Source organism: Osmia lignaria, chromosome 11 (genome assembly GCF_051020975.1).
Source record: "Osmia lignaria lignaria isolate PbOS001 chromosome 11, iyOsmLign1, whole genome shotgun sequence".
Classification (NCBI taxonomy): domain Eukaryota; kingdom Metazoa; phylum Arthropoda; class Insecta; order Hymenoptera; family Megachilidae; genus Osmia; species Osmia lignaria.
The window spans coordinates 4,079,385-4,095,045 of record NC_135042.1 but is presented as its reverse complement, the minus strand read 5'-3'; the positions used below and the strand labels follow the sequence as shown (position 1 = coordinate 4,095,045).

The 15,661-nt window shown below is 38.8% G+C and overlaps 1 protein-coding gene across 2 annotated transcripts in view; it reads right to left on the bottom strand.

The window, feature by feature from the left end:
• Positions 1-6,425: 6,425 nt before the first annotated feature.
• Positions 6,426-15,661, bottom strand: part of Tusp (WD40 superfamily protein Tusp) — a 32,685-nt gene continuing 23,449 nt past the window's right edge. Inside the window, exons 3-16 of one of the 2 annotated variants that reach the window (XM_034324034.2) lie at positions 15,306-15,488; positions 14,066-14,173; positions 12,300-12,465; positions 10,955-11,223; positions 10,779-10,867; positions 10,555-10,719; positions 10,043-10,442; positions 9,682-9,859; positions 8,037-9,618; positions 7,861-7,974; positions 7,574-7,796; positions 7,302-7,481; positions 7,096-7,225; positions 6,426-7,009 (exon numbers count right to left, since the gene is read on the bottom strand). In XM_034324034.2, the coding sequence (XP_034179925.2) occupies positions 7,109-7,225; positions 7,302-7,481; positions 7,574-7,796; positions 7,861-7,974; positions 8,037-9,618; positions 9,682-9,859; positions 10,043-10,442; positions 10,555-10,719; positions 10,779-10,867; positions 10,955-11,223; positions 12,300-12,465; positions 14,066-14,173; positions 15,306-15,488 (3,774 nt within the window). In that variant the 3' untranslated portion in view covers positions 6,426-7,009; positions 7,096-7,108. The remainder of the gene's footprint in view (positions 7,010-7,095; positions 7,226-7,301; positions 7,482-7,573; positions 7,797-7,860; positions 7,975-8,036; positions 9,619-9,681; positions 9,860-10,042; positions 10,443-10,554; positions 10,720-10,778; positions 10,868-10,954; positions 11,224-12,299; positions 12,466-14,065; positions 14,174-15,305; positions 15,489-15,661) is intronic. The other variant, XM_034324035.2, reaches the window with a different exon arrangement.

Genomic DNA, 15,661 nt, shown 5'->3' with positions numbered 1-15,661 from the left:
GAGCATCGTTTAAAAGCAGGATGCGAAGAACGGCGCGTTCTAAGTGTAATTACCATTGGCGCAATTAATTTAGTTAAAGAACCCCGGCATTAATTTACAATGCGAGTCTCTCAGCTTTTTGATGCCCGCTTCTTTTCTATTCGATGCCGCCTAGAGCTGTGTAACCACGTGCATCGGAATTCCTTTTGTCGCGATTCTACCGCACTGAATTTCAACTTGTCTTTCAATCATTTTTCAACGCTACATGGATCCAATTTTTTCTTATTTAATTATTAGAAGCAACGCGTTTGCTTAGAAATCATCGAATTTGGATAACATCGGCGATTCTATCGACTTTTAGAAAATCAAGGAAGTCATCAGTGCCACCATTCACGAATTGTGTTATACGACCAACAATAGCAATTTTCTTCAGGTTTATAATCTTGTTCCAGCTGCAGAAAATCTAAAGGTGGAAGATTCGAATAGCTGAAAATTGTCGTCTCTATAAGAGATGAGTTTTTGGATACTCACCATGGGACACGTGTCTCTATTGATCTTTTCCCTCGATCACCTGGATCTTAAAGTATCAGCTGCTGGCTAAGAAGAAGGTCCAATTATTTCTCTCTTCAGCTTCAAAGATACCGCTAAATTTTTATAAAAACAAGTCCAAAGATGCAAAGTTTCCTTTGGTCTCTTAATTTAATTTCTTCGCTTTTTCCGAAACGAATGTCCGTTAAATCGAACTATTTAACACGTTCGGCAATAAATCAAGCGTAACGAAAGAAACAGAGGTAGTTTCGCCTGGCCTAAAGGAACATCAGAATCTTGGCACACCTTCAAAGCCACAGTTCCGTCATTGTGGACCGTGAAGTACCGTGAAAAAAAGCATCACGGACCATTGTACCTGGTCCCGGCTTTACAACTGGGCGGGATGACCCCTAAATATATTTTACAACAGCCGCCCCTCAGGACGCCCATTTACTCCCTTCTAACATCTGTACAATCTTTCACCTGGTCAGCTCGTGTCTCTATATAGAACCGGACATTGATTTTGTCGCACAATAATTTTCTGCTCGTTATTGTCGCTTTGCTTCTACCTACTTTCGAGCCTAACAAAATTTCTCCTTTAATCTAATATCCCTTTCAAGTCTCGATTGATACCACACTCTGCTTTTCAAGGGTTAATAGATGAAAATTAAGATTTTTAAAAAGTCTATTCTTGGAACCTGAAACATTTCTATTTGGAAAGCTTTACATGATATTAGGAAACATCACTTATTGTTAGTATCCTCGCAATAAGTCAAGCAGCGTACGTTCCACGTCCTCCGGACGAATCCAGTCATAAATTCCCGGATGAGGAAATTTTTCGCGGCCCACCCGCTTAAAGAAGCCTGTCGAATTACAGCGAGCACCGGGATTACAGCAAAAAGCGTCGAAAAGAACGGCATTTCTGGCGAGTGGTTTGGAAGGACGAAATCCTTGGTGGACAGTAGTGCGTATCCGGCAGGTGTAATCACGGCGAGTCCATTGGCATTGGTCGGTGGTCCAATTAGCGCAGCATCCGATAAACGAACGTACGATGGGGTGGTTGTGCAATTGCCGGTAGACCGCCATATAAATTTCTTAGTAGGAGCCGGTAGAACCGCCATGCCACGCCGGTTGTTGCAAGCGACCGGGCTAACTGTCCTCTACACGCCGCGCCGAGCTGTGCTGTCTTTCTTGCCTGTTCGCACGATACTTGGCGAACGGACGCGTCGCTAGCTAAAAGGGTATTAAACGCCTTCCTTGGAGAAGCTGCGAGATGATTTCACCGGGGACAGTTACTATCTGGAATTCACCGCCTTCCGTCAAACGGCCACGGGCCGACGGTACAGTTAGCCGTGGAAAGAACACCACCTTCGAATGCGGCCATTCTTGAATACACGCACCCTGAGGAAGGTAACATTTCTACTGTCGCCATTTTGTTCTTGGTTGAGATTTTATTCTTTATTTTATTTTTTGGACCATGAAGTACTAGGAAATCAGGTACGCTTTCTCTATTATGGGTACTTCATATTTTTTACAAATTGTCTTTGGAAAAGTTTTGTAGTGTATTTCAGTTTTATTCAACCAACATAATTTTTAAGATTTTTCGGATCTTCAAGATTTAAAATGTAGCGATTTATGTTATCTTTAATTCGTGTGGAACGTGCTTCCTAAATATTTTGAAAAAGTATTAATAGGAATCGTTTTATTGGAAAAAATTTAATTTTATAAGTTTGAAACATTATATGATGTGCTTTAATTTTATGCAAATGAGGATTTTGAAAAAAGAGTACTTCCATCGCTATCTGGTAGTAAATGATAAAACTAATGAAACAAAAAATAGTTTTTCTTTTTTTTTTTTCAATTATGGGACCACAGATAAGGTGTAGAATAGACTTAGCATCCGATTTTTTTTCCTTTTGTTTTATGTTTTTAAGGACTCGTGATATCTCTTACCATTTTCTGGTCACATGCTGAAGTATGTGAACTGTTTTACCAGTACTTCTTCTACCACACCTTGCACTCACAACTAAAGACACAATTCTGACTTTATGTTTTAGAAATCAATCAAAATAATTGTTTGGTAAACTTGTATTTAAAAAAACCCGCCATAAATTAAAAATTTTTTTAATTCGGTCCTATCGCCATCTATACAGAGACGCCTCAAACTAGTCAACGACTTACCGATCAATTTTCTGAAACGAGGGAACATATGCATTTCACATTTTTATACTAGGATGACACTTTTTATACAGCTGATGACACTTATTTTTGAGGCATAAATTAAAAATCTCTGCCTCTGCAAAGACATCTCCAGTTTTGTTGAATCTATAGTCGATTAAGAATTTTGAATTTAGTTCACCGCTTCACTGTTACGCGGCGCTGCAGTAGTGGTTTCAAAGTGGCGAACGACATTACGCGATTGTTAACGTATTCTTCTTCTTTATCAGTTTTTTAAATGAAAAACGTGTTTTAACGTGGTGATTTGATGCACATTATCATTCCCACTATACAGTGATTCGGTGGAAGTGTTTGAAGCAAAATTCAACAAGAGGTAAGCGAGAAATCAGCAATTATACAAAAATTCCTTTCACGTGCAAAGATGCCATTAGAAAAGCACTCGATTATTCTAAATTGCAATGGCGTTCATCTTAGCGGTGCGTTAATAGAGAGGAATAAGAATAGTATTGGCCGTGTAGAATTTCATTCTTTATTTACAAATATCTGATAATCATCAATTGTACTCGGTAACAAAATTGCATTACGCATATACAGAATGATCATTCAGCGCTAAGACCACAAAATCAACAATCTCATTGTAGGAGAGAAAACAATACTGATACTATTTGCACACTATGTAAATCGTGTCCTTTACATACGGTATACTCAGTCGCAAGGTTTCACACGTGACACAGCGTTTTCGTATTAAGCATTATTCTCAAACGTTTACGCTCGTTAAATATGTAAATCAAATATATTAAACGAAAAATAAGAACAAATATACTACCACCTATGGGTTAACGAACATGTATGGTCTGACTCTTGAGCTAGGCCGAACATTTTGGAACTCAGTCACGATTCAGGCGCGTACTATCTATTACAAATCCTTACACGAACTTATCATACGTTCAATTAACAATTGCTGTACAATTAATTAAAATTCCTGATTAGCAAATTCGTGTATTGCAAATCGGTTTACATTACACGTCCTAGGCACTCTATTCATCGCCAAAGAAAGCAAATTACCGTTGATAATCACAGGTATCAGTTTAACGCGTTTGCTGTTAGACTCGGAAGCGTACCGGTCGCTGTGTGCCACCACGTTCGAACGTTGGCAATAGATCACGCGATATCGCGTGATCGGACATTTAGCATTGTTTGAGTGAGCGACAGCAAACGTGTTAATGTTAATAGAGATATTATATAACTCTAAGAGGAGTTATATACTAAACTGGACCGTCTTTGACGTAGACGTTGCCTATTGCGTGACTCAAGTCCGTCTTGTTCGGCGGAGATGCATTAAGATGTATACAGGCTGTCTCAAAAAAAATGTACACTGTGAAAACTGACAATTTTTCATGTTAGAGAAGACTTTATTTAAAAAAAAACTTAATGTACTATTTTGGGGGCATACTCTATTTAAACCTCAGGGTACTAATTAACTTTTGAAACAATGACAATTTAAATTTTAGACTACTTTTAGATAATATTTGTTTTAATATATGGAAGTGCTTTGTTGAAAAATTAGTCAAGAATTCGAATCTGAAAAATAAGAATGTAAATTGTAAAATATATCAGGATATTTTACTTCTCTTTGGTATAAAGAATTTTCAGTTTTTATAGTATACATATTTCTTGAGACAACCTGTACATACATGTATATACGATATATTAAAAATAAGTGGGTCACATTGATGCTGTTTTTTCCATATCAAAAGTTCGTGCAAGTATGAAAAGTTTACCATCGTGGAACTTTCATCGTAACGTGATTCATTGTCTCTAGACTTCATAATTCATTTCTTTTTTACATTCGTTCGCATGTTCTCTTCTTTTTGTAGAATGATTCTTGGGTTCTCGTAAATGAAGATAATTCCGCAATAATGTCGTAGAAAATTTTCTTTCGATAAACTCACAAACTCATAGTGATATTTGAAGAGACACTTCGAAGGATAATAAGGGATTATACATAAATGTTTCATATGTTGAAAGATTTTTAAAAATTAAAATGATTGGATATAATATAATATAATATAATTGCCTATAAGTACACATAATCTCTTTTAATATATATCAAACCACTTGTAATTAAATTTTCCAAATGGTCGTTGCTAATCTCAAAATGGACACCTTCTCTTATTCGTCCTATGAGTTTGCGGTTTGTATTTTTCAGTGCAAATTGTCTACTGGTGATCGTTAAATAATTTCAACATACAATCTTGTCTAGAAACCAAACAAACCATACCGTTCAGCATTTTTATATACTGTCATTAGCTGTATACTTATCGCTAACTCGCGAACATGGGGCGGTCTGATCGGTAAACTCTGTAAACGTTGTCGAAAAAAGAACGATATAAATATTCGCGATTTACTCACCCCATATCGTGGCTCGTGTATATTTCTGCAAAAAATACGATTACAACCGGTATAAGAGGCGCGAAGCTTTTTCAGAAGAAACCAAATATGTGTATACATATGTAGAGCCATTTCTCTTACGTGTCTTTCGACAAGCGTTAGCACGGTTTCGAAATTAGATATTGTGATGCGTGTAGGAGGTATAGCTAATAAATAATCAGACTGATACTACAATTCAATTTTTATGGAAAAATCTACTTTGTAAACGGAAGAATTTCAAGCTCAAACTTTGATTTTGCAAAATTTATTTTTTCCTCAAATGTGAAGCATTCAATTGCAATGCAAATTGATTTCCAGAAGCTCAACTTCATTCTTTATTAGTTATACCTCATGTGTACACTTCCTTGCAACGATACTTCCTTCGATTAAAACAAAATTTAAGAAAATGTATCTGTCACTTAATTTTCTTTAGCCCCAATTTTCTTTTCTCCCAAGAGGGGTATGATGGAATTTTCCTTTCTCATAATCAAGGGAAGTTTACATTGCATACCAGTGTACACCTACACCAGAGATGTTCATATACTGCGCACGAGCAAATATTCCCCTTCTAAAGAGCAGACTTCGCAAAAGAAACAAAAGGTGTCGCTCGATGGGGGATGTTCGCTCGGGCAACAGTTAGACATCTCTGACCCACATTATACGTAACAAAATTTCCAGCTTGCCTTCATTCGTGATCGTTCCAGGCGTCTTTTTCTCAAAATTGTCAGCTCATCCAAAATTCTGAGCGTCTCCCCTAGGCCTGAAATCGACATTCACTTCTCCTCTCCTTTTCCCTTTCATGTTACTTATAATTAGGCGAATAGAAATATAACGATCGTGGATTAAGTACGGACGACAGTTAGTTTTTTTTTTATGCGTGCACACATTGGCAATACAGACGAGAATATTTCCGTTGTATCTGTCTCGCTTCGTTTTTCTGTTTGCCTAATTTTTCCTTTTTTTTCGTCTGTTCTGTTTCGACGAGGACGAACACAGGCCCCGGACGCAAAACGTTACATCATTTAGCGTTAACTTCTTTATTTTTTTGTGTTTTTCTCCATTTTCTCTTATAATACGCCATAAGAAACATTTAATCGAACAACATGAAAGGCTCGCGCGGTGATTCGAGTCCGTCAATAATAATTATATTGTATATAAAATTCGAATACACCCGGCGGACCGCAAAAATGAACGAGGTGAACTTTCAACAGCATTACTAGACTCCAACGTGTCGCATAAACTATACAAAAATGAGCGCTCGAAGTTGGGATAAACGAAATACATTTGTTGGACGGTACGACGAAGAAGCATTTTTAACAAAATCTTTTTTTTTTTTTTTTTAGTATTTTCCTTTCCACCATGGTTCCTCGTGACACAGAATCTCTTTGTGTGTTTGTTAGATTTTTTTTTCTTTTTCATTCTCTCGCTAAAATTCAGCGATTCGACGCGTTCAAAATCACGTTCAATAGCTTCGAAGGCGTTATAGATACGAGAGTATTTCTTTTGCTCTTCTTTTTCGCGCTACAACGGAAGGCCATGTGTTTTTCTCAGCTTCGAGATTTTGGGCGGGAAAATCTCTGTTACGTCGCGGAGACGGCTGGTGTATAACGCTCGTTTACCTTAAAGATTTACTCTAGCTCGTCACTAGTTTTTAATAATCGAAAGACATGCGGCTCTATTACATGCTTGAAAGCTGTATTTAAACGTGTCTTTCGTTCTTTAGTATTCTAGATGCGTAGCGTATCGTTACAGCTTCAGCTTTTTCCCTATGGCTTGCTATGTTTAGTTTTTCTTCTTCAGTTTCTTTTTTTTTTTTGTCTTCTTTTCTGGACGAATACTTTAATTTAATATACAGTATCTTTCCTGGTAGTTGCGTTCCGAATTTCGCACAAATCTGAAAATTTATTGCATGATTTAAGAAACAAAGAAATTAGAAACGTTGATCGCCAACATTTGATAAATTGTTTTGCAAAATATTACCGGCGACTAACGATTACTTGAGGCGTTGCGTAACGTTGGCCAAGGCAACGGCAAATGCTTGCAAAGCGCTGAAAGGATATTGGAAGTCTAACGTGTAGGCGTTCCCATCTATCCTCCCGAATTGCATGACCTAATCATTGAAATAGATATACGATATTCATCGCGTGTAGATGTAGAACGCTGTGCTATTAGGAATACTCGTCTACCTGTCGGCCTTTAAATTCGATCTGGAAATTCTTCGCGCTTTCTTGAGTTACCCTGCCACCGAAATCAAGTTGATACACCTGGCTAGACTCGTTCCACATAGGTGCCTTATTGTGCATCACAAGTTCTCGTCTCACTGACTCTGACTTGTGACTCGATGATCCTCCCCCTTTTTGCTTCAACTATACATTAGAAATTTGAATTTTTTCACCCAAGGCTTCGTTTTTTGGAAAAATTAATTTTCCAGATTTATCAACAAAATGTTTTCACCAACCTTTTGTCGCAACTGCGCTTTCTGAAACGTTTCGAGGTTCCTATAATTCGTTGATGAATCATCTTGTAGGAGTCCTTCCTCGTCCGAGCTTTCGCCTCGACTCTTCCGCGTTTTTCTACTTAGCAAAGGACTCGATAGAAGTCTCCTCCTAATTGGCGAAGCTGATGCAGGTCTTTTTCCCTTCTTGGAAGGTGCTGGACTGCTAGGAGAACTCCTAGGCAGTCTGGAGAAAATACTATTAATCGATTCGTCTCTTTCTGAAAATGAATTCGTTAATCGATACGTACCTGGCCGATGGACGAGGCGATGGCGGAGGTAAAGAGTGACTTTCATCAAAATCACGGAGACGAGCTGCGAGACCATCCAATGATGATGCTAATGATCCACTTGGACTAGAACCTCTGAAATAATCAAATTCCAAAGTTAAAATCTCGTAATTAAATAACAAGGTTAATCGACTTACCTAGCAGGTGAGTTGCAACCTTTCAGTCGACTGGGTTTAACATCAGGATTAATCACGTTACTGATAACATTTTGGGTACAATCGCTGGGTCCTTCGATCGCATCTGGATCATTTAACGATTCGTTACTCTTGTCTTCAACCGTCTCTAGATTGACAGTCCCTGTCGCTTCCTCCACGTGTTCGGGTAACTTGGGTGGCAAAGCAATCTGTTCGTTAACCGGGAATATATCACTGGAGTCCAAACTCTTGGATTTGCCACAGTTTCGTAGCCTCGGGGACTTGGAACTCTGTTGGACGATCTCTTGTTGAGCCTTGTTCTTTTTCCTCCTCTTGGTCTTCCTCGACACCAACACTAGCCTCTTATTAGGCGCCTCTTTCCTCAGCATTTTCAAAGCCACGTCGCAGGGGACCAACTGGGCATCCACCATGTCCAGATAACCAACACTGCAACTTCTAACTATGGAATCGTTCAGCCAAAGTGGTCCGATGCTGACGACAGTAGGTGTTCTGTGAACTCCTCGTGAATTTTCAAACGTTTCCACCTCACTTCGAGCCTCTTCGTCGATGAAACGCATCTCGTCCACTCTGGCAGTTGTGGAACCACTGGCACTCATCTTCCCACACAATTCATGGGATTTCGTGTCCTTTAGTTTTAAACTGCAGTGAGGACAGGATTGACCGATACACTGGTCGATATTCTCAGGGAATTGATAAGAACAAGCCGGAGAATGATTGCTACCCAGGTGTATACCATTCTTGTTGAAAGGACCATTGCTCTGTCCATATTGAGTATTCGAATTTGTGGCTAACGATTGACCGATACTAGAAGAACCATTGTGACCTTTACCATTGTTCAGATTACTCGAACATGCCATGTGAAGACCGTTCATGAATATCGTTTGCTGAGAACAGCTGTTGCTGTTCAAACCATTCGCTATAGACTCTTGAGAGCAACCATGACTGCTGGACGCTTCCGTACTGCAGGCTTGTCCATTATGCATGGAAGTGGGTATGATAGTCGACGGGCAACTGTTCAGGATAGTTTTATCTTCTTGGGAGATCTGATTGAATTTGTTATTCTCCAGCTCTTTCTTGGTGACCAGACCAGGCTGCTGGTCTGTCAGAGCAGTTTTCATTCTTTGGATGTTATTCGAGTAATCAGTTCCGGTATTCGAGGTCGCGATTATGGTCTGCGTGGGTGCGACCGCGTTCTTAGGCGACTGCAATGCTGGAACATCGCAACACCTTGGTGGATTGTGTCTCGGTGGTGTCCGATAAGTGTTAGGGGGTGCGGTTCTCAAGTTCTCGTAGAGATTACCCATCTCTTGCAGGTCTACGTAGGGCAGCTCGTTCTCGTAGTTCTCCACCCTGGACAGAGTAGCTGGTAAAGGTTCACTCGCCATAAATTGGTTAGAGATTTGTGATTTTGGACGATTAGCGTTGAGTCGCGCGTTGCGAGGGGTCATAGGCGCGATTGGAGGAGGCTGCGCCTCGGAGGTGCTTCTGGAGGAGGCTTGCAGCTCCTGGAAGGATTCTTCTTCGTCCTCGGAAAACAGATTAGGGTTGAAAGTTGGATCTGGACCTGTTAGAATTTTAAACGAATTTGATTGAATGAGATTCCTCTTGGTTCGATCGAAAAACCTACCCGCTGGAACGTCGTCTCGCAGCTCCGTCATCACCAGAGTCATTTGTCGTGGCTGCAGGTGCAACAGCGACGTTCGATAAGTAACCTGACCCAAGTTGGCCGGCACCGAATCCGCCAACCCGTGAAACTTGAATTTCGTGCCCCAGATATTGGACGTCACTTCGACCAACCTCGCGTGCTACAAACAGATACGTCTTGCGACACTGGCGGTCACGCGAATGGCTTTGCAATTCCCTGAGACTCAAAGGGCTCGTTAAATTTCGTCACATCACGCGACTTAAGGCGACTCGAAGTGCAACGAGTGCCGTTGAATTATACTCAGGAAATTTTTATTTGGGATACTGTTGTAGAAATTCCTTACCTCAGGTAACGTGGCTACATAGGTGAGATCATCCGACTCTTCGTTCGACTTGTCCTCCTTTTTTCTTCTGTTCTTCCTCTTATTCCTGGGGGATCCGCACAGATCAGCTGTGTCCCTTTCCGTGTCAGATCCGTCACTAAATGATGGACACTGTGACGTATCCTCGACCACTTGGAGGGTGTCCTGACTCTGTGGATCGAATATCACGAATTCTGGCCTAATTTTGCTAGTTCTTCTTCCTTTCAGCAGAGGCACCAGTCCACCCAGATACTCCAAGTATAGCGTGTAACACGGTACAGGTTCTACTGCGTGTCTGAGCATGGTGCAATGGAGTCTTCCTCCTCCTGGAGGTGGACGAGATACGAAACGTCTTAGCTCTCTGGGCTCCGGTACCGAACATCTGTAACCACGATATGCTTATTTGTCTATTATACTTAATTTCTAATTTAAATTCTTAATGTCTTTCCCTGATTTGTAACATTTTAATTTTCGCTGAAAAAATTTCATCCCACCTTATCGTGCTAGCAAAAAGTGCGGCCACAGATGCCCTCAATCTCGGCGGAAGCGGAAGTTGTTGGACACTGGACTCTCTGGTCAGGGCTGCCCTCACCGCTAAACGAGACAACAATTGCAGCGAACCTACTCGTCTGCGGAACGCGTGGATCGTGCACCAAACGCTTTAGTATGAGCACAGTTAGTAGAAAAAAGAAACGATGAAATAAGGAGGCTTAATTACCTCGACACCCATGCGGCGTGAACGCGAGCACCGGTCGCCACAAAAAGTCTCCTGTCGTTGTGACCCCACGTGAGCGCCGATACCGGACACTAATAAGGGTAAGAAAATAACACGCTTTACGATCGCAATCATTCAAGCAGATAAGCTTCCACTGGGTAAAGAGAAAAAGTACGAACTTGCGTGTACGGTATCGCCGTAGTATACACAAGACTACCGGTGACCGAGTAAAATTTTAACAGGTTCGTGTACTCGTGTGGGGTACCCTGAGAACCATCTGTTTCTTTCGTTCCAGCGATTGCTAGGAGTTTTCTAGAATTGCTCCATTCTGCGTGTAGAGGTGCCTTCAGGTTTGTACGGATGGTGATAGGAGAAACGTCATCGAAGGAACGAAGCATCACGATGTTACCGTCTGCTAGGCAAACCGCTAGCACGTAATTCCGGTCGTCTGTAAGTATATGATTTTTATTTCTTTATAATTTTAGAGAGTTTAGATTGATTTGATGAAGTTGAATTTTTAACTATTCGTTTCGAGTTTAATCGGAATTCCAATAATTTATTTAATATATAAATTTCTTCGTGTATCTGTAATTATTTAATGTTTCAAATAAGAAAAATTATAAAAATTCACAGATGTATAGAAGCGTAATAATTAAATAAGATTTGCAATATAAGCGTTACCTAATTAAGCATTATAAAATATTTATTTCAAAAATTATAAGCTATAATGAAATAATATCGTATAGAGTATAGAGGAATTTCGAATGTGGTTGAAAAACGGTCATTGCGAGACGTCAACAATAGATAACCGAACGCGTCTGTTATTATCCCTTGAACTTGAGGGGGGCAACATTGGCCTCAGTCTCGCAACGACCGTGAAGCAGGTCGCACTCACCCGAGGATCTCGTACCGGTACGAATCGGCATATCGTTTCATTCATTACCCAGTTACTTGGTTTGTTATCGCGTGTGATAGCGGGTGTGTCTAGTGTGTTCTCTCATATGTTCGTGTATGTGTATACAAATGTGGATGTGGATATTATTATGTTAATAATTGTGATCGAAAAATGGAAGACATTTGTAAATTATTATGATTTTGATTTTCAATGACTCTTCAGCGAGGATGACAGTGCTCTGATGACTTGTGGGATGGAGGCAGTAACGAGACCATGGTGCTGGGGACGATTGTCAATCATGGGTCGCCTCTACGATGTTAGTGCAGTAGTGACAGTCAACAAACGGTGAGTCGCATGTTTAGGGTTCCTCTCGTTCCCATTGCATATGTCGTAGGACAAAAGTCCTAAGCGACATGGGAACTGGTTGTATGGTTTATATATATTGCGAATATTACTGCATAATTATGCATATGTATATTATGTTTCTGCGTCCTATTTATTAGAAATGTTAGTTCATTGCGATCGAACATAAAAACATTTCAGAATTCTAAATTTAATAGCTAGCTCGTAAAATCATTCGGATGTCATTTCAAATCGTTTTATAAAAATATCGTGTGACATATTATTACCTCGGTGAGATCTGTCGTTCGTTAAATCGTCATCCCCTTCTTCCATCGTAAACTTTTCCGCGCTCCAGGCCATTGATGTGACACCAGCTGCTAACTGCACTTCAGACACCATGGCCCCATGGACATCCATTACTATTAATTGTCCAGCCGTTGTCCCGAAATATACCTGTTGAAATCCAATATGGACAATATATTTAAAAAAAGGAGAATAGATATGTCTAATAACCAAGGGTGCGCGGTATCCGAAAATTGGGGTTGGGAATTTTCTTTCGGTTGCGAATTTAGAAAACCTTCAAGATATTAAAGAAATCATGTCCACGTCATAAATTACACCTCTGCTTGTAGCTAGAATATTGTTAATGAAGTTAAAACTGTTTTGAAACTGGACTTCATGGTGAATAGATTACAGAATATTAGTGCAGGTTTAAAATCCAATTACCCGATGAATTGATAATACAATTCGATATTCTGCATATATCTAAATTCCGTAATGAATCCAATCAATGTTGGAATTAAAATTGTTTTAAAATTAAGCTTAGATGAATGAATTCCAGAGTTCAATCTTTTTTTTTGTTAATTAAATTCTACAACGAAATTGGGATTCGCGATGTTCCACTTGAAAAATTAAAAATGGATATTTTCTCTTCAGTTAAATTTTGCAATGGATTAATTGCAAGGCTGAAGATTAAATATCTTAAGACTAAATTTTATTATCCATCATTGGTACGTTTTTCTTTTATCGTTTTCACTTTAACAAAGCACTCAGGGCTATTATGTATCGTTTTAATTGACAATATCGATATAACGAACCTTTTATCGACGTTAAGAAAGTTTTTGCCACATAATGGACCTCTGACAACTATGATGGAGCGTAACACTATGCTATAATAACCCAAGTGCTTCAAGATTCCAAACAGACATCGACGTATTGTCTTTCACGTATCGTATATAATGTATTTAAGGACCTAGCAGTAAATGAGGGCTACTCGGGGTAATATATGTCTTTACTAATAAGGGTGTGCTTTATTGTGCAGTGGATTAATTAGGAGGTATTAAGACTAAAGCTACCGTGGCTCTCGTAGTACAGTTTCACTTCCAAAACTGATTTATTAACCTGGAAGTGCACAAGAATACACAAAGTGCATTCTGTATTTTTGGAAAATCTTAATCCAGTCTTCTATTTTATCAGAAATAATTTTTAAATAATTTCCAATCAACCAATCGACTTTTATTAAAAATACTCCATGATATTATATTTATGGAATAAAATAGTAGATATTTGTATCTGGTTTCCCACGAATATAATGAAAATTCGAACGCTGTTCAATGATTTAAATATTCTTATACAAAATTCATATGATACAAAACTGTGGTTGTATAACTTTGCAATCATCGCTTTGTATTAATATATTAAAACGTTCAATTGCAATGAAAGCGTTCGTGGATATTTATTCGTTAAATTTCGAAATATCGAGTATTCACATATATTTATTTCAATAAATATTCACCCTTTTGACGCGAATAAATGTGGCATATAAATTGATACACACGACATTTCTAAAAATTGAATTCAAATAAATGTAAAAGAAGTGACTGAAGTATTAAAAGCAATTTGCATTCGGAATGAAAATAATTAATTCATTTTTTCTGGCTCGCGCAGTCAATGTTTGTAGTAACGTTTTTTGAAAGTAACGAAAAGTTTTCTTTATATTCAACGATGAATTGACTGAATATAATGTAATATTGTAATCAATTTTATGCTTTACCTGCTGGTCGTCCGGTGTCCAAATTCCACACGTAATGGTAGCTTTGTCGTTCAACATCGATGACCAATACCTTTGACCAGCTACACTGCCGACTAGTACAAAACCGTCCTAAAAAAATAAATATTTATTAATTTATATTTTTAACAAGTTTCGTGCCATAGAAATCTTGAAAAAAATTTTTTAACTTTTCGGTAACTCATTTTCGAAGGAAAGATCGTTAGAATAGAACATTAAAATTTTCATTTTAGTAAAAATAATACCCCAATTTATCATGAAATAAAATCCAGTATGTAATTAAAAAATTTGCCTTAGAAGGTAAAAAATATCACTTTTCATTAAATTCAAAGTATATTTGTTGAACGAAACATAGATATTGCATGTTATCATAATTTGTATTCCTTCAATATTTGTATGCAATTACAATACACTGTAGGTTTTGTTATTGACTTAACATCAAAATACAGCTGACAAAACTGAAATTGCAACATTTATCCAGCTTATCGATATTTCAGCATACTCTACTTTTAATTCGAACCGCACACGTACGGTGTGCATACAATTCGCGCTTTATTTGAGTTCTACTTGGAGTTTCCACGCGTTTGCATTCCCCGTGGAATAATCATTTCACTTTACATACACTCGACCGAACGTATTGTCATTCAACTGTCCTCGCTTCGAAATTCAATGCTTATTTCCTGTCGCGTCCGCGCCATTTCATCGACTCAATTTTACCATCCACGGCTTGCCTCCTTGTCGCAGATTTATCATAAAAATCTCGCATTTTTCTCGGTGTTAGCATTCAGCCAACCCGTTCAATCTCCGCGAATCACGGCGTTGCAGTTAGATTTTCAATCGTCGATTTAAAAGTAGAGGAGTATAATATGGTGGTCTGAGTACCACCAGGAGCGGAACTAACGCTACGGATTGGACTCGATCCAAATATCAAGTGAATTGATCAGTTCCGTTCGTTTTCTTTCCTTTTGTTGGCGCGAGAGAGGATTAACATTTTACGTCAATCAGTTTGTGAAATTATCACTTCAATAGTGGAATAAAGAAAATTTTAATGTTTGCGACCTGACTTATTCGTGGAAATAGGATTTTTTTCTATGGTGGGCTGAGTCCCTTAGAATTTTAGAATATTAGAATTCTTGAACCTTATGGGTCTTCTTAGACCCAGAAATGAGCTATTCTGTCATCCTTAGCTGAATTGTCTTAAAAAGAGATAAGTGAATAAAATTACCCTGTAACATATGAGAGCCATACGACCATCATGGGACCAAGAAAAATGCGTGACTGGAATATTTCTGTCGTTGATTAATTCTATGCTCCATCTTCCCTCATACTTGATCCAAACGAAGATGACACCGGAACTGTCACAAGAGGCCAGCTTCTGGTAAGGCTCGTTCCATTTCACGAGTATCACCTGCAACAGGGTATTCATTTTATTATTTACCGAACAGCACAAAGAGATTCTTCTTTATATTTTTGTGTTTCTGAGGTGGTAGGGTAATGAAAGTTCTATTCTCAGATTGAGGAAAATATTTAATCTGAGCAAAGTTCTGGGTCAGTTTACGATGAAAGCATCAAGGTCTCGGC